Raw genomic sequence first — 24,756 nt, 5'->3', positions numbered from 1 at the left:
AAATGACCGGTCATTAGAAATGAATGGGTGAGAAAATGGTCAGTGTATAAAATTGAGTCCAGGGACATACTTATTGATCAGATGGACTGCTTCTGTACATTAAAACGCACACACAAACACACCCTCAGTACCCCTCTTTGCATCTATGCCAGCCCCCACCACTGGAACCTTTCCTCAATAGAATCTTTCCCTTTCTGACTTGCATGAGCTCAGGTCAGTGAGGCCTGCAGGCCATAAATAGCTAATGGAAGTACAAAACTGGTTATATCCAATATAACACAAGTTGATACAGGTCTATCACAACATTAGATTATAATATATGTGTTACTATGGATTTATAACAAGTTATAATCTAGCGGTTATTTTTGACCGGGAACACAAAACCAGTGAACATAAAACGAACAGGAGGGTTAAGACAAATGTCCACGACATAAAGGATGTCATGGGTAGGCTGATGTGATTAATAAGGATGGCATTCTGTTCCCGTTTATGTGAAAGTTTTACATAGCTCAATAAGGATACACTGCATGTTAGGCTGCGCTAACCAAAAGCGCACATTTTGTAAATAAGCGGGTCGGGTATCATTTTGTCTTAATTAATATTCGCGTTTCAATTTGCGGTCGGGATGATTTAAATATCAGGCGAGTGTGAGCTGCTTGTGAATGGACCCGCGCACCACTGGTACTTATATATTTAGGTTTACAACAACATCATTTGTGCTCTCAGAACACTTATCCTAAAGAAAGGCACAGAGATGGAAACCAACAGAACGCACACACGCACGCGCACACACACACACACACACACACACACACACACACACACACACACACACACACACACACACAGGCATAGAGTAGAGTGGTCCATGCTGTGTGTTGTCCGGTTACTGATTGACTGAGATGGTTGAGTGTGATGAAAGAGAAAGACACTCGTAAAAGACTAGGGGAGGAGTAGTAGACAGAGAGAGAGAGAGGTGGAGAGAGTAAGAAAGCATGCGTGAGTCAGGCAAATGTGGGTCTGCAAATATGAATACACAAACTTTGATTGATTCATTATTTTCTATTGCTTGCTTCACTGAGATGTATTAGTTAACAAACAGCAATACATCTTGGACTGTAGAACCATGTCCAGTCACACCATTTATGTATGCATGTGCATGTGGTCATATGATGTATGACCACATCAGAGGCTTACAATGTCTGTCTTGTGAATGTGTCACTATAGCTATAACTACTATAGTGGATCGATTCATAACTCAGCCCTTCTGATGGGAAGGTGTTCGTCTTCTGTGTTGAGGGTCAAACAGAGGAAGGCCTGAATCTCTCATATCACATATATGCAGGGTTGAGTCAGATTACTTTGAAATGTAATCCATTACTGACTACAAATTACATGGTAATTTTTGTAATCAGTAACGTAATCAGTTGGATTACCAAAAGCATGTAACGTAATCTGATTACTTTAGGATTACTTCAATAAATATGCCCATTAAGTAAAAGACACCACCACAGAATTGATAAAAGAATTCTCATTCTATTTTTCTCCACTCTTCTCCAAACATGCACAACTCATCTTAACCTTTATACTGTAAGGGCACACCTGGACAAAGAATTTAGCTTTCGCTGGATTTTTTTGACCCAGGGACATGGCCTGAGATTGGCATAAAAAAGGGAAGCATTAAACCCAAATGACACCATGTCCATTTCAATTGTGGGGGTGAGAAAATTATTATTTTGGGATGTTTTTCAACCAGGGGGACCTGGTGACTTTGTCAAAGTAAACAGTAACACTAAAACAAAAGGCTACATTAAGATTAGGAGGAAAAGATCAGGCAGTGTGCCGAGAGACCTGCCCCAATAGTATGTAAGTTAGTAAGTAAGTATATCTTTTGATACCGTGAGGGACATTTGGTCTCTGCATTTATCCCAATCCGTGAATTGGTGAAGTCGAACCGGCAAGCCCAAAGGCCAAAGCCCTAACCAGTAGGCCATGGCTGCCCCAAAATGCAGCATTTGAACATTAAACCACACAATGATCCAAAACATACAGCCAAACAAGGCAAGAAATGGTTAACAGAGAACTATTTCAATATTTTAGAGTGGACCTCAATCCGTCAAAAAAGTGAGCACAAGGCCAAAGTGATGGCAAATAATCGTTCCTGCCTCAAAACCCAGATTGCTGCTGATAAAATGTAATCATAGCCTGGGTTTTCCCATGCTGCCTTACGCGCACGATTTTATTCAGGCAGCCTGGATTCCATGGAGCAAATTTTCGCCTCAGTTAGGGAACCAATCACAAAATGGAGGGAGGGCAGCAAGACAATGACGACACACCGAATGGTTGGTGAGCCCCTCCTACACACTGCTCACAGAGGAAACCAGACCAGAACCACAATCTCTCACCTCCTCTTGCACAGCAATAGACACGCAGACACACAAAAAAAAATGTAGAAAAGGTAGAAAACAATTGAATGAACAATAGATGAAGAGAAAATATATAAATAAGAGAAAACAGCAATAGTGGCATAAAAAGAAAGAGTGGGGAGAAGAGTGATATAGGCAGATTGAGGCAGATGATTGAGATTGTGATTGAGGCATTGTGGAACACCCAAACCAATGAAGACCCAGATAGTGACTAATTAAACACCACGGACAGTGTCCCCATACAGTATGGCTCAGTGTTTCATTGTGTTTCTCACGCTGACTATTAATAGACCTGAAACGTCCTTTCTTCTGACTACCCCTCCTCAAAGTGGTCTCGGCCTCTCTCTCTCTCTTGGGCTAATACTTTTTTTTATGTGGTTCTTACACACACCAGTTATCTTCTACATGCTGTACATGGTACAAATGGTTCTAGCTGTGGTGAGAACTGACTGTCAGGAGAATGCACATCCTGTTCGATCTACTTGTATGTAGTTACAGTTAATATGATTTGGTTGGTTTTACTTCAGCATGAACTATATCTTCTTGCATAACTGAAACCAAAGAAACAAATAATGTTTTATTTTTTGTTATGTTTATTTTTCTTAACTGGCCAAGATTCAATAAATAAACAATAAAGAAAATACGCATTCTGGTTTAGAGTCCTGATGTCATTTTGTCTGTAAGTGCCAGATTCTGTTAAAGAGATTGTGCCTTGGTGTGCAAGTGGTGTTGGACTGAGGGTATATCTGTGTGTATTTGCTAGTGAATTCAATTTGGTTAAGGCCTGATTCTGTCAGTGAGGATGCATTGGACAGAGGCTGTTTGAAAGCAGATCTGCTCTGTGTGAAGCCACAGAATCTTCAAAAAAAGGTGTAAGGTAAAGTATTACACAAGTGTGAACTTCACAAGTGCACAAGACTTTTCTCATGAGATGTTGTCTTCAGTGTCTTGGTGTTAAGTAAAAACTGCAAATGATTTGATGATAAACAAGCTTGCTGCCAGATACCTGAAAATGCTACAGTACAGTACTATATATATATATATATATACAGTATTGATCACATTGATCTTTGCTGCAATTTAAATTACTCACAATGAGAAAAAAATAATCAATATATGCATCTCTTGCAGTACACTTGTGTACCATGGCAGACAGGGCATTACTGATACTTGTCAGCCTCCCTGTTCAGACACCCTGTGGCTCCCTGCTGGTTGTTCTGTTTAGCTTGTCCCTGCCTACCCTTATCTTGTCTTGATTCACCTTGGTCTAGTTGTCACAACTCTACTCCCTCACCTGTTTTTAATCCTGATAGTATTACGGCATGTGCTTTAATGCAGTGATTTGGCATTTGGAATTTGCATTTATTCAGACTTTGTCAGTGATCATTAAAAATTATTATTTCATATTTTGTCAGTGATTATAACATTATTTCAAGACAATACATTTTTGCTGTTTTCTTAGTTGTTTTTTTTCCTCCAAGTATATTGAATTACAAGAACATGACAGCACCTATACTTTATTTTGTATGTGGGCTCCATGAAAGTGAAACCAACAGTGAAGCAGAACAATATAAACTGACTGACGTCATTGATCAGTTGTGAATGTGAGCGGAAGTGGGTTGTGTTTTGTTAGTCTTCTATATCTGTGTACAAATCTTTTATGTAAATGTCAGGACCATTTCCTTGAAGGCTCATTGACCTTTCACTTGCTTATGAGATTGTGTTGATAGATGAAGTTTTATCAAGTTATTTTGGTTTGTATTCGTTGTAAAGTTACACATTTGTATTTGTTGTTTGTAGTATTTAATGTCAGGGTTCATCCATTGATTGTTCATTGATGTGTATGAGTAATTTGGTGACCAGACGGCATGAAGCTCAGTTTACGATGTCTACTATTCTGTGAGTATTTGTTATATACAACCTTTTCTGTAGCCACTTATCTACAGTATATTAAAAGGCTGAAAGTATCCAGCTGTAATTTGTATCATGATTATGAAATGATAGAAGATGGCTGACTTGTATGGGAATTGGGGAGTAAATTAAAAGCATCTAAGTACAGATGCCTTTAAGTATATAATTTCAAGTTTCAGTCTAACATAAAGGGCTTGTCTATTTTGTTGTTATATTGAAAGCCATCATTTTCAAACAATTCCAGTTGACTGCATGCTGAGTAACCTTTCAAACTCATATATATTCAGCTGTGTCTTCATTACCATGGTGTGGTGTGGATTTTATTTGTGACTTACTGTAACATGTAAATTGAGAGGTAGCAGTAGTAGCCCATGTCATAATACCTCACCTGGTCTCCTTCCTCTTTGTTTTAGGTCTAGGTTTTCACTTCTACCCAGCTTGTACTCAAAGTAAGTAAAACAGTCTTTCATCATGAACCACCGATATTCTGGATTAAGATGAGAGCCGTTATGTTCAAGAATTCTATTTACAGTTTTTTCTGAATGCTTAATCACAACTGTGATTCTTATAGCACAATTTCTAAAACTATTAATACTTATAGCAAAACCACTCACTGAGTTCGCAAAACTAAAAGCACAAATACTGCTTTGCACTCAGTTTGCAATTTTGTAACACACACTTTGCACAACTGTAGGCGCAATTCACTGCAGAGCACTCTTTTTGCGGAACTGTAAACACAACTCACTGCTTTACACTCAATTTCCAAATTATCAACACACTCCTGGCAAATCATACACATGTATGGCTATTATGTACACTATTTTGCCAACTCTCTGGCACACTTTCTCATGTAAAAACTGTTTTAGATAATTAGTTCACTTTGCAATCAGCCTAAGCACTACATGTATAAATAAACCACAGGTAATGTACAATGAGTACAATGGAGGGAGCAGGAAGAGAGAGAAGAGAAAGAAATAGCCCTTTTACAGACAAAAAAATGTGATGTAGATGGAATTTTGAGAGAGACGACCCGATGTAGACTGATTTGTTTTGTCTCAGTGAAATTGCTATTTTGTGTTTTGACGTGGAAAAACACACTTGTGTTTGTTTTGATGTGTATAAATAAACACCAATACTTGAAGTTTGGATCTCTGTATGTTTACAGAACTATGACAAAAGTATGACCTCAAACTGACATAGTCTACCTTGTGCACAGAGAAAGCAAAAGTCAGATGTGTTTTTTTATTCAGACCATCAGTGTGTAGTTGCCACATTGTGTGCTTACTATTGTGATGGCTTGTGTTTACTGTTTGATACAAAAACATAATTTTTACGAAGGTGTGAAGAGTTACAGTAAGCAAGGTGTGTTAGCTTTTGCAAGAGAACTACAATGTTTTGCTGATTGGGTGAAAGGTTTTCCTATTTGTGTCTAGAGTTTTGCAAAAAAAGCCAAAGCTTTTTGTGCTTAAGCAATCAGAAAAAACTGTAATTGCATTATTGTTGCACAATCTCCTATTTACCCATAATCTGAGTACCCAGAAGTTCGCATCATGCTGAACGAACTTCTGGGCCAAAACCTTTACAACCGGAAAACAGTTACTTTCAGAGACGCCCACTGATCTCACTTTCTTTGTATTCATGGGCAAAAGTTCCTACGGAAACTAGTGCAAAATGGCTGCCGATACAAACGTAATTGAAGCATGTTTAGAGTAGCCTGGGTGCCATTCCGAACTTAGTCCCGCCCCACGGGAAGTTCGATCTGGCATTGCTCCATTGTGGGGCAAGTATGCAATCAAATCAGGCTTTACGATGATGGACAGGTGAGCAACAGCGCTTGGTCTATCACGTCATCTGAGCACGCTTAGATTAGGCTTATGTTTGAAAACAAAAACGCTGTGGCTAGAAGGATACATGGCTTTTAAGACCCCATATGGAAAATTCAAATTATTTAATGAGTTTGTATCACTGAAAACGATTATTTCTGAAAACTTTGGCCAAAGTTGAGATGTGCGAAAACTGGTGGTTTCACTTTCATCAAGGGAAAACAGCGCTGTTGCATTGCGACATGTTCCTTCGTTCGTTTGAAATCTCTGATTGACCACCTGTTCGAGGGATTTGCGACAGCCTTTCCCAGCTGTTTAACATGTTTGTAGCATATCACTGTTCAACAGAATTATTTTAAAAACGGAGGGGATATAGGAGCAGAAGGATGGTTCGTGTGTTTTCTTCCTACACCTCACGGTAAGCTATTTTGTTGCTCTGATTGGTTAGGTCTATCCAATTGAGTGCAGAGGCATTCCCCCCCTGTATCGGTTGAAGCACGCCCCATAATTACGTCCCAATGGAGCAGTATCAGACTCATATTCTGACTAGAATTTGAGTATGACAACGTCAGGCTATGTTTAGAGTCGATTTTTGAAGAAATTGAAGTTCGTAACAACAGTTGCTTTAAACCTCTGCAGAAGTTATGTCTCATTTGCCTAAGCAAAAGCTAACCAGAGATGGTTAAAATATCGAAAATATCGCTGCCGGCCCCAGTACATGTGCATACCGCCCCTCCTCCAAGAGAGCTTAGTTTCCGGAAGTAAGTTTCCCATTCATTTCACCCATTGACGTTTTGGAAAAATCCATAACTATGACCACCAACACTGGCGAAGAGAGCTCAGCGCCGCCTGTACTTCCTGCGGAAACTCAGGCGAGCAAGTGCTCCACCAGCCATCATGACCACATTCTACCGAGGCACCATTGAGAGCATCCTCTCCAGCTGTATCGCTGTGTGGGGCGGAAGCTGCACTGAATACAACAGGAAAGCCCTGCAGCGCATAGTGAACACAGCTGGAAGGATCATTGGTGCTTCACTCCCCTCCCTGAAGGACATTTACACCACCCACCTCACCCGCAAGGCGACCAAAATTGTGAGTGATGCAAGTCACCCCGCTCACAATCTGTTTGATCTACTGCCCTCTGGGAAGAGGTACAGAAGCCTGCGCTCCCGCACTACCAGACTCACCAACAGCTTCATACACCAAGCTGTAAGGATGCTGAACTCTCTCCCTCCTCTCCCCCCTCCACCCTCAGCTACATAACATCCTGGACATTGGACCCACAATGGCCGCCTGCACTACTCCACTTGCACACTTGCACACTTGTACACTTTACAACTTGGTGTTGTTGTCCTGAAAACACAACACTTCTGCTGCTCTTACATAACTTGCACCACTATGCCACTTTCTTTATTACTTAGGTCAAACAGAACTACCCAAGCCTTTTATTGGCCTGACTTTGCACTAGTATTTTATTGACTGTCTATGCACAATTTCAACCAAATTTTGCTGCTCTTATTTTTTCATTATTATATGTGCCCTCTTATTTACTTATTTACTTACTTTTTTGTTTACTTGAATGTTATGTTTGTCTGTGGACTTAAATTGGAAAAATATGTCTTGTCTTCACCGTGGGATAGTGAGAAACGTAATTTCGATCTCTTTGTATGTCTGGAACATGTGAAGAAATTGACAATAAAGCTGACTTTGACTTTGATAACTAAAGAGTTTTAGAGCATGACTTAGGCTAACCAGCTACGGCGTAACTCATAAGCATACAACATATCATTTCGAGTGAAAAAATGAAGAGAAAATTAAAAAAAAGTCAAAGGTACAAGACTGTGTACATATTTTCATTTCCGAACGAAGGAACTACTCATCCCATAAACCACCGCGCCTCACTTAAAATATATAGCAAGGCACAACCGGCGCAAATTTGCCATTTGAACAACTTCTAACCGACGACAACACGCGAACCTTTCCCTCCAAATAGTGATTTTTATATAGTGAATGTGCAGTTAATAGCAGTTATTTCATGCGCAATCGTGTAAATAATAGTGTTTTGGTACTTTTATATTTTAACATTGTGTATTTTGTATCGTGTGTGTGTGAAACCGGTTAACATTAACGTTAGCAACATGGTGCAGTGCTTCTATCTGACTGCCATCGTCGCTCAGTCGGGCTGATGCATGGACCGGTGCATGGTCTGCTCACCACCATATTCAGTTTATTAACTTGCTGTTAATTAAGTATATATACTTTTTTGATCCCGTGAGGGAAATTTGGTCTCTGTATTTAACCCAATCGGTGAATTAGTGAAACACAAACAGCACACAGTGAACACACAGTGAGGTGAAGCACACACTAATCCCGGCGCAGTGAGCTGCCTGCTTCAACGGCGGCGCTCGGGGAGCAGTGAGGGGTTAGGTGCCTTGCTCAAGGGGCTCGAACCGGCAACCCTCCGGTTACAATTCCAGAGTGCTAACCAGTGGGCCACGGCTGCCCACTAAAATTATTACACAAAATATTCATTAAATGTACGAAGAAGTATTTCTAGGTTAATGATTGGTATAACTCGTACAGTATGAAGGATACAGTAGCCTAGCTAATGTTAACTAGCATTACCAACCTCCCTGCAAAACTCACCACAATTATGTAGGTCTTGTCCCTCATGCTGGCCCTTACAAAACCCACAAGCTGACCCTCGGACTCACAACAGTCAATAATGTGACCCGATTTAAAGTGGTTTTCACCCTTTTGGACACTCTTGATCTCGTCCTTGAAACAGCGAAATATTGCCACGAGGGCATGGACGGCCAAACTGCTAACCATTTTACTGCAGTGTTTAGCCGGTGGTAGCATCGAGCTTGGGCTATCAGCTAGTACTTAGTACTTGGGCTATCAGCTACTACTCAAAAGTACTTAATGAGGATATACAGGGCTCTTTATGCCTCGACTAAGTTGATGTTGCCTATAAACAACAATTCATGTTCATAGAAACAACAAGATCACTAAAACATAATATATTTCATACCTGTATTACAGCATGTAGGCTAATGTTAGCAGCATTATAATGACATTCTAATGCCTAAAAGGCTAATCATTAGCCTATTGGCTATCTGAAAAGTTAAGTGTTTAAACTAGCATTTACAGTGTTCTATTTGATGGTGTATTGGCCCTGACTAAGTTCGTGTGATATATAAACCGCAATCCTTGTTCATACAAGTATGTTTGTCTAGAAAGTTTTTAATCACATTAAGATTTTCACCATAGGCAGTAAAAGGTATTATCGCTGAGAAAGTTTCAAATTTTACCATAAAGCACTTTCAACCAATCAGAGGCATCACTGTGGGATTGTGGGATTGTTCAGGATTATGGGTAATGAAGTACTTATCCAAGACATCGTGAATAAAAGACATTTATCTCAAAACAAGGTTGGTGCCCCATGAATTTTTGCCGTCTATATGAGCATATATAATCGCTTAGTACAGCCGTAGCTGGTTTTAAGTCTACTATGGTTACGTTTTTATGGCTTATACCCCAATTGTCAATGGAGAAATTGTATTAAATTCTTACTTCCGGAATCGGCTGTGGGCGGGACTGTGATGGTCTATGGTGCATACTCACAAGGTCTGCCACCTTTCGGCGATTGGCTATTGAAAAAAGCTTTCTTCGAAATCAGAGACATTCCCCCCGCCCTATTTTCCCCTGAATCCAGTCGTATTCCTCTAGACTAATTTACCCGTAGTCATGTGCGGGATATTCCTACATGTGATGCCGTTTAAGTTTTAAGGTGCATGAAAAATCTAAACACAAGTAAACGTCTTTAAAGGCATTTCCAATTTGGTGTCCTTTCAGTGGGAGGTTATCTGCAAAAATGCACCGAGGATATGAGCATATCCAGGATATGTACAGTATTGTGTACTGCTGAATAATAATCTCTACACGAACTGGTAAAGATCATGCATTTCCACGACACGGTTTGCTCTTATGATGTTTATGGGACAAAACTGGGTCACATGGCTTTAAACAGTGTTAGAGGAATGAGTATATTCTAAATTTACTTTCAATTATTTGTTTTTATTTAATTTTTTGTCTAGACCAGTATGTACTAACCCACAGTCTGACCTTGTTTCAATAAAAAAGGGCTGATGGTGAAGATGTTGCCCCTCACATGCAACATGGACAGTTGTAAAAATAGAGACAGGAAGTGGGTTTTCAAATGAAACTGTGTTCAGGGCCCCTTTATGAACACGCAAATGTGCCACTGTTCAGCAATACTTGGGGTATAAGTTGCAAATGCAAAGTACAAAGCAATTACAACAAGTTGGTTTTATGAATTGTTTTTATTTATTTTTTAGTGTTGCTCTCTTTCGCATTTTAGAGAATTGAGAAATATGTGAAACTGCTGTGTGAAAGGTTATATTGATATATATTGATTGAAATAAACCTGCATCACACTGACAGACTGTTACTGTAACTCCGATTAAGAGTTTATGTGCCATCAAAATTATTTTGGAAATGTTATTTTAAGGTAAAAAAAAACGATTAAGGGGGCCTTTAAATTAATACTTTAACTTAAACTGTGTTTAATGTTATGCTTTATGCTGTTTTATGATATGCTATGATACAATGTTAGAATAGAATATATGTTCACTTTCCACAGTGCTGCCACAAGCTAGGCTGACAGTTGAGCCACAGAATCCTGTGTTCACCGGGGAGACCGTCAAATTGACCTGCCTGGTGAGGTCCTACATTGGCTGGAGATACAAGTGGTTCAAAAGGAACACTGGAGCCGAGCTGGCGCCCTCGGGGCGGTACAGCAAAAGTGAGAATGTTTTCACCATCAGGGGGGCTGCTGGAGAGGACAACGCCCTCTACTGGTGTCAGGGGGAGAGCAGCACGGGCTACCTGCAGTCACACATCAGCAATGCTGTTCAGCTAGCAGTGACTGGTGAGTATGCTGTATAAAATATTTGGTTAATTTCTGCTATTCCATGAACTGATGACTTTTTGCTGAAATAAGTAAAATAAGTGAAAAGAGAAAGAGGGAGGAAGAGAGCTATGTGCTGATTTTTAAAAAGATGTATTTGCATTTTCCTATATTGAAGGGGTTCATTAGGCTTACTGTATTATACTATTTGTCACTGTTTCTCTGTACAAGCCAATAAGGTAAAATGTTGTGTACCTGACAAGTTTCGGCTACCTTGCCTCTGTAGCCTTCATCAGAGGTGTCACGTGAATTTTATCTGTATATTATATATATGAAAACAAAATTTTACCTTATTGGCTTGCATTTTCCTACCTACCTATCTATCCATTCATACACATACAGCTACCTGTATTGCATTAATAGAATATATTCTGCCCAGAATGAGAACTAGATGCGCATTAATGATACATAATATGGCCACCACCCATCGCTACTCAGAAAATGAATTACTCTTCTCAATTTCTCTCTAGTTCTACTCCTCTCCTTGTACACTGTTTATGTATGTACAATGTGTGTGTGTGTGTCCATCTGTGTATGTATGTGTGTGAGTGTGTGTGTGTATCCATCTGTGGGGGTCATCCCTATATTCTTAGGGCCCTATGTTCCCAGGTTATAGGGTCTTATGTTCCTAGGGCCCTATGTTCCCAGGCTAGAGGGTCTTATGTTCCCAGGACCCTATGTTCCCAGGGCCCTATGTTCCCAGGTTAGAGGGTCTTATGTTCCCAGGACCCTATGTTCCCACCCATACGGAAAAAAACTGGAAAAAACATATACGAATTTACCACTACCTCAGTAGTAAATCTTTATATAAGGATAATATGTGCAATATATGGTTTACTCCTGAAAGTGGCCCCTTTTGCATTTTTCTCATACAACTATATTATGAGAAACAAATATCCATAAAGTGAACATTGTGTATGACATTTATAGGTAATGTGCATGATAAACTATATTTTCTTTAAATGTTCCATGTAATGTTCGTAGTTTTTAATTATATGTTGCAGTTTAATATGTGTATGCTTTTTATATGTAAATCAACCCAATTATATATGTTTTTTGTTTGAAGTGTGTATTCAATGTAAAAGGAATCTATGATGTCTTTCTATGATTCTTATATGTTCCATGTAATGTTTGTCGTTTTTAATTATATGTTGCAGTTTAAAATGTATATTCCTTTTATATGTAAATCAACACAATTTATATGTTTTTTGTTTGAAGTGTGTAATTACTGTAAAGGAAATCTATGATGTCTTTCTATGTTTTTTATATGTCAACCAATTTAAAATTACTGTCACTATAAAAAAAACATAGTTTTTCTTTTTGACTTCTGTACACAATTCTGTACACTTTTAAACTGCTAGAGCAGACATGGTTAACATGCAATTATTAATTCCTGCCATGTAGTGGTATATGTCAATCTAGATCTGTAATATGGAAAACATAGGCCTAGACGTTTCACAGATGTAAACATTCAGCTTTTTTATTAAATGAAAACAAACAGCTATACAAACTACAGTAGCTGTATTACTTTAGATTACAATTAACATGCCAATCTCACTAACATGCCCTCAACACTAATTAAATGGCCTCCAAAGGCAGAAGTTTAACTGTGAGGTGTGGAGGTTTTACTTTTAGACCTGAGCTCGGTAATCTTGGCATTGATCGTGGTTCCGATGCTGGACAGTGGAGTCCCTGGAAACCTCTCAAGAGTTGCACCTACACATGAAACAAACACAGAAAAATGCAAACATGTACTATAGTAGGCTGTTGTCAGGAGATACAGAATAGTGCACTGAATAGTGAATATGAACATAAAAGCTTTCATAAAGCTGAAAACCTACTGTAAATGGCATCCAATTTATTTTTGTCCAGTGGTAGACGAGTATCTCCTCCACTTCTTTTGGTCCCCCGAAGATTGCTCACCAGTAATATTTCCAATGGGAAGACTGCAGTGAGGAGATGCCTCACAAACACAGTGGCTGAATTTGAATTGAGGGCATAGGCCCATGCTATTTTGTCAATCATGACTCCAGTCCCAGGATGAATCTCCACCTGTTTAGATAAGGACCCAAGGAGAGCATTAAAACTGGAATATGGTATGTTTTGTCATCTCAACATATGTGAAGCAATATTCCAGATTAAAAGCATTCTAGGGTCTATTTGAGCATGGGAACGAGTAAAACTTTTGTTCAAAAGTGATTTTAAACGCATAGCAGCATTTTTCTAGTTTGATGGATGGAAGCATTCGCAGCACTTTAGCTTGCAATGAACACTCTATGGACAGATCGTAGGATGCATTCAGTCGCAACTTAACCACTAACAAGGCTCAATATAGAATCATACTTCATCAGTTGTATTAAGAGGATCCCTACACAAAATATGAGTGTCAAAAACATTGTAAGTGTACACAAAGTTAATTTAAAAAGAATGTTTATGAAGACTGTTCAAATGGACCCTAGAATGATTCTTTCCCAGAATATTGCTTTAAGATACTGTATAAAGGGTTAGACATACTCATTGCAAGGACGTCTCACATACAGTACATCTATTTTCTATCTTAAGTATTTATTTATTCTTTGAAAATAGATTACCTTAGATGACTGGGAGACAGTTGGTGATGGAATGGGGGGAGATGCAGATGTGGCTGTAGAGAGCCTAGAACTTGGGGACTTATCAGGGGTGGGTCCTGAACTGGATGTTGACCGAGGAGAACCTTGCAAGGTCAGCCTTGGTGTGGTAGTCTTAGGAGGTGTAATTGAATCCATTATTTTTTTCATGCCATATAGGAGTCCTGGCACATCTAGTTGCAGAACAAGACAGGAACAGAACAGAAACAGTTGTCATCACTCCACAAGCTAGCCTACAGTATAGTCACAATACTTCCTACAGTTATTTAGACAAAATGTGTATCTGTGTAGTTGTTAGTGCTGGGCGATATGGACCAAAAGTCATATCCCGATATATTTAGGTTGAATATCGATATACAATATATATCCCGATATTTTTTCCGCAAAGTTAGAGCTGTAAAATGAAATGTTCAGTCAAATATGTTATTGAAAACTCACTACTCAAATAACAATAAAATGTCAACATAAAACTGGAGTGCCTTTTTTGAAATCAAAGCTCCGTAAGGTGCACATTTAAATAAAAAAAAAATCTTAAATAAAAATAGCCTATAAAATAAAATAGGTAAATAAGGTAATATATATAAGGTAATAAATATATTTCTATGAGAAAAGTAGCATGCAGTTTCACAGCAGTGCAGAGAGGGGAGCAGTGCAAATAGCTCCGGTCAGCGGCTTGCGTGGAGCAAGGATCACGGCGCAAATTTGAACTATATCGATATATGTGATATGGTCTAATCCCATATCGCATTTTAAAATATATCGATATATAATTTATATCGATATATATCGCCCAGCCCTAGTAGTTGTCTAATGGCTCAATATGAATATGACTCAACTACAGTTCATAAGAAGCAGTGATACCTTGAAGAACCATTTCCTTCCATTTGGTGTTCTCTTCTTTAAGGTCCTTGACCTCCTGCTTTAACTCCACCAGTGTCTTTCTCAGGTCATGATTGTCAACTGAATGAGGCTGGCCAGGTCCATATGTCTTCAGGAAGTCTTCTGCAGGGTCCGCCCTCACCTTTGACTTCTGGTTGTCAAGATAAACAGAATTGATAGCAATACTTGGTTACCCATAATGTACTGTAGAACTGAATCAGCAGTGTTCAATTTATATATTACCACTGGAAAATATGATAATTACATATACTACTGTAAGATAAAAGTAAATTAATGTCACCTTAACTTTCTTTGGCTCAGTCTCAATATCAGTGGAATCATCTGATTCGCCCCTATATTTTGAGGGGGCCACCGACACCCTTTTGGTCAGCTGCGGTCTTTCCACCTCTTCCAGCAGAGAGTTTAATTTACAGGTGTTTTCAAAGCGGGTACCTAGAGAATAGAGTTTGTCAAACACCATAGTTCATTTCAAACAACTAACTACTTTAGTCTATGCCAATTATAGTTCATACAGAAAAAAAATATTGTTTATGATTGGATGCTAACCAATGCCTTTGAAGTGAGTGTTAATAGTGAGTTAAATAGGACAATTAAGGACAAACTTACCACTAACAAAAAGCACATCTCCTTTATAGTGAGGCCACCCTCCCTTTGGCTTCTTTCCGTGGCGCCACTCAATAAAGGCTGAGTAGGGGGAAATTGGATTTCCATCTTGGTCCATTTTGGAATCATCATAACTCCTTATAGCATCAGTTTTCACATCACTGAACTTCCCTGAATCTTCCCCTTCAATCCACTGTACCACAGCAAACTTTCTCTCCATATTCTTAAAAGATTAAACGTAAATATATGCATTGTTAGCAATCAGCATAACACCGGGTATAGGCCTAAATGTGAGGAAGTCAAACACCAATCTTCTGCCAAAGGACACTTTAGATATTAATTTTAAGATACATCTTGACAGTGTAACCTACCGGCTCCCTGCTATAACTTAACTCGCAGCTAGCAGCTAACTTTCTGTGAGTTCAGCTTTCCTACCAGAGCACCCTCATAAATTATTTGTATTTTTATTTTAAAAATATGAGCTCAACTACAATAGCAACACGTCTATTAACATTACAAAAGGTAAGATTACTTAGTAATGTAACATTAACTTCGTGGCAGCTCCACCACTTCCAGTTATAGTTCTATCAGCTAACATTACCATTAAGTTAGCAGGCTACACTGTATGACATAGGTAGCACTAACTAAAAGTTCTGTTAGCTTCAAAGGTGCCGTCTTCTGTAAACGAGGGAATGTTGGAAGCTACAGCCCAACAAAAATAGCTACACGAATGCACAACTATTTTAAGCCAAAACACTCAAATACTGGGTAATTCACTTACTTCTGGTAGATGCAATCCTTGGATTCTCTGGCTGACGTGACGACGACGGCTGGCATCAGTCCTCAATTCAAAAGTTTAGCCAGATCTCGTAGAATTTTGCGAGATCTGGAGTCGCGCCTTTTTCTCTGCATTCGCTGTTTTCGTTTCGTTCTTTTCTTACTCGCTGTCCTTGTTCTTGACCTTGCGGGTTTGAATGATAATGGCAAAGACTAGGGCAGTATACAGTCATTTCTTTTAAAAGACAAATGATGAAAAGAAAACGCACTTCTCAGGAGAAAGAAAACGAGTGGCTGAGGAAGAATGTTCCTAAACGTACTCTGAGCAGATGGAAAAGAAGGTTTGTAGCCTACAACCATTTCCTGATGCAGTTAGGCATTTCTTTTGGCAGCATCTTAATTAATTAATTAGGCCGTACCTGATTATTTCTTAATTCGAAATAAATTAATTGATTACCTGTTTAATTCCTAAGTAATTTCGTTACCTGTTTATTTCCTAAGGAAAATCACCAGAACATGCGCAGACATTGAGCAACATAGGCCTACTATACAATATGTAAGTATGCATATTGTATACAATATGTATATTGTATACAATATGTATACAATATGCTACCACATTTTTTGTCCTAAATGTTGTGGCCTGTGAAAAAATGGATGGCTGATGTTATGACTCTTAGTCTAACTTTGTGGAAATAGGCTACTTGTATTGTTTCAATGTTGCTTTTGTATATTTATGCATAGCTTCATATCTGCACTAGCCTACCACACTGGATTATGGAAATTTATTGAAATGATGGACATAACATTTGGGAAAAAGAACTTTTCTGCAATGTCCGAGAGGCAGGCACAAGTGAGACAAAACTAGACCTGTAGCCTATGTCATTGTAATTGCCCCTATGCCTTTTCTGACCCCCCACCCCACACACACACAGGAAAATGATGAAGATTGTAGTCAAAGAGAAGAAAACACAAGGGCACCTTTCACATTGGCACAGGTAAGCTGACAGTTAAGCATTGTTACACTTTCTTTTGCTATCCATCTGATTTTTGTGCCTGATTTGGATTATTTTGTATGATTTGTGTAATTAAGGAAACCAACGAAGATACCAGCCAAGGACAAGAGCCGGCAGGAGAACATTTCACATTGGCACAGGTAAGCCACCCCCCCCCCCCAACTCTCTCTCTCTCTCTCTCTCTCTCTCCCTCCCTCATAATTTGTGATTTGTGTCCTTAGGAAAACAGTGAAGTTATCAATGAAAGAGAAGAACAGACAGAATGTTTCACATCAATGCAGGTAAGCAGCATGCAATCTCTCTCTCTCTTTGTTTTTCTCACTGTATTTCTTTTAAAGGTTTTGTATGTGTATTCCTCTCAGGAAAACAATGAAGATAGCAGCCAAAGAGAAGAGCAAACAGAAGAACCCTACACATTGGCAGAGGTAACAATAGTTGGCCTACATACACATTCAGTGAAAAAATTTGATTTGACATAATCTTACAAGACAAGCAATGGCTGGAATAAACTCATGTTCATTATGCAATCCATGGAAGTGTATTGACACACTTATGTTCTGTCATTTATATATATATATATATAGCCTATATATATGTATGCTGTATTTTTTTCTCTCTCAAATATTATGAACCTGCATAATGATAAGTATAATGTAAAATTGAAAGCAAATATTAAGCTGATATCTAATGCTTTGTTTCTTTTTCTACAATTTTTAGGACAGAAATATCCATTCCCATGGATTAACCGAAGAGCAAAGCTGCATCTCAATACTATCCTTAGCACTGAAACACAACACTACAGGTGTATTGATGGAAGATCTACTGAAACTTCTAAGATTACATTCTGCTGGAACAAGTGCAGTTCCTGCAAGCAAGTATTTTTTGGAGAAACCATTAGCTAGTCTTGTAGATGTGTTTGAATACCATCATTATTGCAGACTATGCTCTAAATACCTTGGTATATCACAATCACAAGAATGCACACAAGAAACACTTTCATGTGTGTCATGTTCCTCATCCATAACAGTAAGGGACAGCTTACAACAAGGTCATTACTTTATTACTGTACCATTAAAGGAGCAACTGAAAGATATTCTTGAGAATCAAGGTATGCATGATCTTTGTTTTCGTGCAAATAGCGGCAATAGGCATGTAATAAATGATATATGTGATGGTGCATTATATCAGACCTTGAAATCAAGCAGTGAGGAGGCTTTTCTGTCTCTTACATTTAATTGTGATGGTGTACCAGTCTTTAAGTCTTCAAAATTCAGTATTTGGCCAATATTATGTTGTGTTAATGAGATACCCCCTGAGACCAGAAATAAGCATGTACTTCTCTGTCCATTGTGGTTTGGATCAAACAAGCCAGACATGAGCTGTTACTTCAAACCATTTGTGAAGGAATGTACCAATCTTTCACAAGTTGGTTTTGAGTGGCAGCATCCTACTGATAAGTCATGGAGACATGTGAAAGTTCACCCATTGTGTTGTGTCTGTGATGCAGTGGCAAGGCCATTAGTACAGAATTTCAAGCAATTTAATGGTGAATATGGCTGTGGTGTCTGTCTTCACCCTGGTGTACAAAAAAAGAAAGGACAAGGAACTGCAAGGATGTACACATGTTTGGATGACAAACCAAGTGACAGAAATAATAAAAGCACAGTAGAAATAGGAAAAATAGCTGAAAGAGAAGGGAAAGCTATATTTGGCATAAAGGGGCCATCTGCTGTTGTAGATTTGCCCAAATTTGATCTAATCAATGGGATGGTCCCCGACTATATGCACTGTGTGTTGCTAGGTGTATGTAGACAAATGGCAACAGTATGGATGGAATCTAGGAACTACTCTGAGCCATGGTATATTGGCACACAAATACCACTCATTGACAGACACCTTTTAACCATAAAACCTCCAAGTGTTGTCGCTCGAGTTCCAAGATCTCTTACTGCACGCAAGTTCTGGAAAGCCCATGAGTGGCTTTTGTACTATAGCCTGCCAGTTCTGAAAGGTATACTTCCAGAGATGTACCTATCTCATTGGGCATTACTGATAGAGGGCATAAGCATTCTGTTGGGCTCTGAATTAACTACAGAGCAGTTAAATCATGCTCATGGGGCATTAGTGTACTTTGTTGGTTGTGTCCAGTCACTGTATGGGGAGGAACACATGACATTCAATGTTCATTCACTTCTGCATTTAACCAGAAGTGTTGTGCATTGGGGTCCTTTGTGGGCCCACTCGGCCTTTATGTTTGAAGATTTTAATGGATACCTACTGAAACAAGTCAAAAGCAGTCAAGCTGTTCCACAGCAAATCTGCAATCGAGTAGTACTGTCCCGTGCTTTCCCCCGTTTAGCAAAGCAATTCCTAGCAAGTGCACCTGCAGAAGTTAAAGAGTTCTGTAATGAAATGAGAACTGGAAAGCCATATGTCAAGAGATTCACTGAGATGAAAGGCCTTGGTTCACCAGAAGTAAGAGAAATCTCTGTTTGTGACCAGGCTGCCCTCCACACAGTAAAAGATATTCCAACAATTTCTCCTGTTAAGTACTACAAGAGAATGGCTGTAAATGGAGAAATTGTTCATGGTCACACTTACAGCAAAACAAAGCAAAGAAACAACTGTGTTGTGCTTTTGAAAGATGGGAGTATCTTTAAAGTTTCACATTTCCTTGACACTGGTGATGAATGTTTATATGCCATTGGAAACTATGGCAATTGCACAGTGGTGGATGAAGTACACAAATCCTGTACTTGAGTGAAAGTAGAGATACACATGGTCAAATGTTACTCCAGTAAAAGTAAAAGTCCTCCTTTTACATTTCCACTTGAGTGGAAGTACAAAAGTACTTGCCTTCAAATGTACTTAAGTATCAAAAGTAAATGTCCTGAAATGTATTATGACTAATAAAGTTGCATTTACTATTGTTGAAATGATTCGGCACAGACATAGGCATTCATTGAGCCTTTCTCCTCCATTCAAGGACAAAATGAGCTAATAATTGTTGTATGTAGAAAGAACTAAAAACAAACTAATGTGATATCTTATCTTAGATACTTCAAAGTAACCACATTTTTCTTTGTTGAATGAATTACACTTTCGGATCAAATCAAGATGTTCCCTTTTGTGTTTGATAGTGTCAGATTGTCTATCATTGTCTATCATTTGCTCGATGGCGTCAAGAGGCTAGTTATGGTAACATCAATATTGTGAAAAGGGGTAAACAAGGTACAGTAAATGGTGGTTATGACAATAACATAGGTTAGGCAACACCATTATTTAAAGCCTAGCTCACTTAATAGAAAATATGTAAGTACACATGTATTTGGACAGTCTTTTTTCCAAAAGGAACTTCAGTTGTAGGCAACTTCAGCTGTCACAAAATGTAGTGGAGTAAAAAGTAAGATATTTGGCCTCAAAATGTACTGGAGTAAAAGTAAAAAGTTTAACAAAATTGAAATACTCAAGTAAAGTACAGATACATGAAAAAGCGACTTAAGTACAGTAATTGAGTAAATGTACTCAAGTAATGTCCACCACTGCAATTGCACAGTGCAAAAGTTAGCCAAAGGATCTCTCATCAAAACTTCTCTGAAGTACATGTCAACTATCCACTTTCCCACAGGCTTTCACAAAGCCATCAACACTGCTCAGATAGTTAGGCCATGTATGTATATTCAATGTACACAGTCCAGCTCGATTGTTTGTCGCTTACTGAAAACATACTACTGCAAATGATGGAATGAATTAAATAATTGTCAACATGGTCAATTAATCTGTTGCTATTGCTGATATTGAATTATATTCTAATATAAGATGCTACACATGTCTCTGATATATAGCCAACATTACTGTAATTAAATGCAACATGTAGTAATGAAAAATGTGCATGTAATTTTGTATTTCTTTAATAAAGTGACATGACCTCTTGTCAGTTGAGGCATGTGAAAAAAGAGACAAGTGTATAGCTGCTTTTTTGAATATTACAAGTCAATAAGACCTGTATAATAATTGGGATTTTGTAAACTAAAAAGTATTTTTACAGCATGTTAGATGTTCACAGTGCTATGTCAGTGGAATGTTGACAGTGTCAACATGTCTTATGTTTTGTAAGGTTGTTGCATTACAATATTTGCATTATTGTGTTTTCACCATGGTTGACCAACTCCTCTCTTCACACACTCTCAATTACACACACACACCATCATACTTTTCTCTCTCACTCTCATACACAAACAACACAGCAATCAAGTTTAAGCAAACAATCATCATTTCCCTTGTTTTTTTCTATAATTATGTGTTAAAAATGAACTTTCTCCCACACTTGTAAGGATATTGTATGTGGAATTAGTGTCATATATACCCCTTACAGTGTCATGAGCTCTCTCTCTGCCTGGTAACACGTGCTGATTGAAGTCTGATGACCTCCACCTGTTCCTGCTCTGCTCTGCCTCACCCTCGTTACCTACCAGCTGCACTGCATTCACCACTCATCATGCCCTCTATATAAAGCCTTGCTTTTCAGTCCACACTTGTCAGATCGTCTGCAACCAGCACCAGTTACCTGCCTGTTTTTGAAAACGCCTCTGACTCTTTGCCTGTGATCCCGGACCCGCTCGACTACTTCTGTGTTCTCCAGCCCCGGTAATCTTGACCTGCCTTCCGTCCCTCTTCTACGAATACCGCCTAGTCCTTGACTGTACTGCTGCTTCGTTTCAATTGCTGTTGTGTGTGTGTTTCCCCCAGGACTTCCCGGATCATCCAGCTCCTGCCATCGCTGTTCGGCTACTGGGGGAACACACACACGCAGACTCTTGGAACTCCTGTACCCCCCCCCGGAACCCCTGAAACCCCCAACCCTTAAATAAACTTTTGAACGTGACGCTTTTGTGGTCCTCGTCCTGTTTGGTGTCTGACATACAGGTTACGCAGTTTTATATGTTTCATGCTACACACATTTACCAAGGATCTTGTAGCTGGTTTCACTGTCATATAAAAATCTTTCAGGATTCAGATAAAACATGTGAAAATTGTGTATGATTTGTCTATACCTTTTCCATATGGGCAGGGCCCTATGTTCCCAGGTTAGAGGGTCTTATAGTATGTTCCCAGGACCCTATCTTCTTTGTGTTCCTTTGACTATGGGTTTTCATATCAAATCCATAATAATTACTGTAGATCCCTCCTATCAGTCTGAATATAAAGACAAAGTCCAGATAATGCACGGGCACATAAGTACATGCCAATTAAGTTTTCTTTGTACTTATTTTCAGACAAATAAAGATGACATTTTTATGTTTATTTTAAGTAGTAAGTTATTAAGTATTTTATTTGACCTAGAACATTAAATATGTTGTTCTCTCTACTAGAGACCAACACATTCATGACAATCTTTAGTTATGGTGTGTATAGTGATATACATATATAAGAAACCTTGTATAATAAGAGCCTGGATAAATATATGAAATATTTAAACTTAAAATGTGTCCTGAACTAAAAATAATGGGAGGGTTAATGGCTGAATCTCTATGTCACCCCTCAGGTCTACGCCCTGAACCCTCAAAGACTTAACTGATATCCGTTGATAAGTGATTGAGCTTGAGAAGCTGTAAGGGTTCAACATGCTAATAACAGGGATGGGATATCACTAAGATGCACATTCAAGGATCATGATTACTAATTGATCAGTCTGTACATTTTTTTGTAGCCCTGCCCAGAGCTACACTCACTGTCCAGCCTCACCCTCCCGTGTTCACCGGAGAGACGGTCACACTGAAGTGTGCGATAGAGTCTCACAGTGGCTGGACATATAAATGGTATATGGGGTCAAGCACAAACCCAGCGTTTCAATCTGAGGGAAACTCATTCATCATCAGTGGGTTGAAGGAGTCTCATGCAGGCCAGTGCTGGTGCCAGGGGCAGTGGAAACACAGACCTCTGTCTATACACAGTAATACCATTCACCTGAGAGTACAAGGTGAATAAACGCATCATATCAAATTATCATTTATTTTATGAATTTGTATTTTGTGTCTTACGTATCAAATCGCGTCAAAAAGTATATCTTCGGCATTTCATTTCCATGGTAGTCAAATTATGTTTTTTTTTTTAATCGTTATTCTAAGACTTAATATTGTACTCGTGCAGATCTCCATGTACAATACCTGATGTCTTTATCTCTCTGGCCAGCTCTGCCTGCATCTACTGTTGTTCTGCAGAATCCACAGAGTCTGTTCTACGCTGGAGACATCATGTCTCTGAGATGTGACCTAGCCGACTACACAGACTGGGGTCGGTATAGCTGGTACAGAGACCGCAGTCTGATTCCCAACATGACCAGTAAGGCCGTCGCTGTCACTCTCCTTGCCCAGGCTGGACAAAACCAGTTTACGTGTGAAGGAGAGAGGAACAGCAGACCAAAGAGATCTCAAGTCAGCACAGCCATAGAAATCACTGCATTAGGTCAGTAAATATAGGCTATTATATCAAAATCAATGTATGTATTTTACACACAATTACATACATAATTTACTTATTAATTTATCTATGTAGCTATCATGTGTTTAATTAATACTTGTAAGTTACAAAGCAAAGATAGGACAAATTCCCCAAGATGATAGTTTGTTCTTAGTTTTAAAACATCACATACTGTATAGTCCCTCCATGTTTGTGTCGATTGTTCTGTCTACAGCACAGAGAGTTGAGACAGCCTCACAACCCAGCAATAACATCACTCACGGTGGCCAAGATGAATCACTCGGTAATTACCTTCTGTCTTTCTCTGGTAGGCCTCAGAGGGCCCTAATTTGAATGATGTGAATAGATACTTTTGGCCCCATTACTCACACCTAATCACTCTGTGTGTGTGTGTGTGTGTGTGTGTGTGTGTGTGTGTGTGTGTTCCAGCCTCTACTCTATCTGTATCGCGAATGGTTTGTTCCTTGCTGGTGGTCTCTCCATACCTGTTTGTGTCTGTGATACTGGGGGTTCAATGCCACAGATATCGAGGGGCGAACTACAGGCACTCAAACAGAAAACACGGAAGATTGAAGCCATATGTCTGAAGCAGGAAACACTGAAAGATGGACCCATTGAAATTTTGACTACAGTTTCCATGTTGTTTTTCCTCTGATTCATTGAGAGCTCTTGAATCTATTGACTCTTTCTCACAAAATTCTGTCCATCACATTTTCAAACAATAATGATGGGAAACCCTAGCCTAGAAATCTAGACGCACCCTAGCTGCAGCAAATTACATTTGCTTCCAGTGCTAGTCTAGCAACTCTCCGTTGGCTTGAGAGCTCGAAAAATTAAACTTCTATCAGGCCAATCAAATCGTGTATAGAGTCGTTAGGCGGGCTTAACATAATGACTGATGGCAGAGTTGCAACGGTTTGGCTTGAATTCCCTGCTACTTGAAAACAAAGAAGATAGATGTTGCTGTTGGCCAACAGTGTGACACGAGTTAAGCTTGATTTAAGTTGGCAAACGTTTGAACTAGCCAACTAGCTCCGCTGGTGGGAAAACGCATGGGACTCAGCGCTGTCCTATTGCGTGCAGAGGGAATTTGAAAGACAACCGATTATTCCGCCCCTCGGACTGAGCACTGCGAACGGTGAGTGCCCAGACCTATTTTAACGGTGAGTGCCCAGACCCATTTTAATGTGGGTCATGCTA

General features: G+C 39.1%; 2 protein-coding genes across 4 annotated transcripts; one reads left to right on the top strand and one right to left on the bottom strand.

The window, feature by feature from the left end:
• The first annotated feature begins 4,086 nt into the window (after positions 1–4,086).
• Positions 4,087–24,292, top strand: LOC121689449 (Fc receptor-like protein 5). Of its 2 annotated transcripts, none has more exons than XR_006024777.1 (7): positions 4,087–4,325; positions 4,751–4,786; positions 10,827–11,114; positions 22,787–23,056; positions 23,298–23,541; positions 23,771–23,839; positions 23,986–24,292. XR_006024777.1 is itself a non-coding variant. In XM_042069293.1 (7 exons), exons 1-7 carry the CDS (start codon positions 4,295–4,297, stop codon positions 24,141–24,143), a joined length of 1,125 nt encoding a protein of 374 aa, XP_041925227.1. In that variant the 5' UTR covers positions 4,087–4,294; the 3' UTR covers positions 24,144–24,292. The 2 variants fall into 2 exon arrangements, 1 of the variants encoding a protein (XP_041925227.1); XM_042069293.1 differs by having other exon boundaries at positions 23,269–23,541.
• Positions 12,655–16,163, bottom strand: LOC121689453. Of its 2 annotated transcripts, none has more exons than XM_042069303.1 (7): positions 16,065–16,163; positions 15,287–15,506; positions 14,967–15,112; positions 14,642–14,810; positions 13,745–13,953; positions 12,995–13,205; positions 12,655–12,869 (listed from the first exon to the last, which is right to left on the bottom strand). In XM_042069303.1, exons 2-7 carry the CDS (start codon positions 15,501–15,503, stop codon positions 12,757–12,759), a joined length of 1,065 nt encoding a protein of 354 aa, XP_041925237.1. In that variant the 5' UTR covers positions 15,504–15,506; positions 16,065–16,163; the 3' UTR covers positions 12,655–12,756. The 2 variants fall into 2 exon arrangements, with proteins under 2 accessions (XP_041925237.1, XP_041925236.1); XM_042069302.1 differs by having other exon boundaries at positions 12,656–12,869; positions 14,961–15,112; positions 16,065–16,162.
• Positions 24,293–24,756: the final 464 nt, after the last annotated feature.

Source organism: Alosa sapidissima, chromosome 18, assembly GCF_018492685.1.
Source record: "Alosa sapidissima isolate fAloSap1 chromosome 18, fAloSap1.pri, whole genome shotgun sequence".
NCBI classification, from domain to species: Eukaryota; Metazoa; Chordata; class Actinopteri; order Clupeiformes; family Clupeidae; genus Alosa; species Alosa sapidissima.
This window is presented reverse-complemented; position numbering and strand designations above follow the sequence as displayed.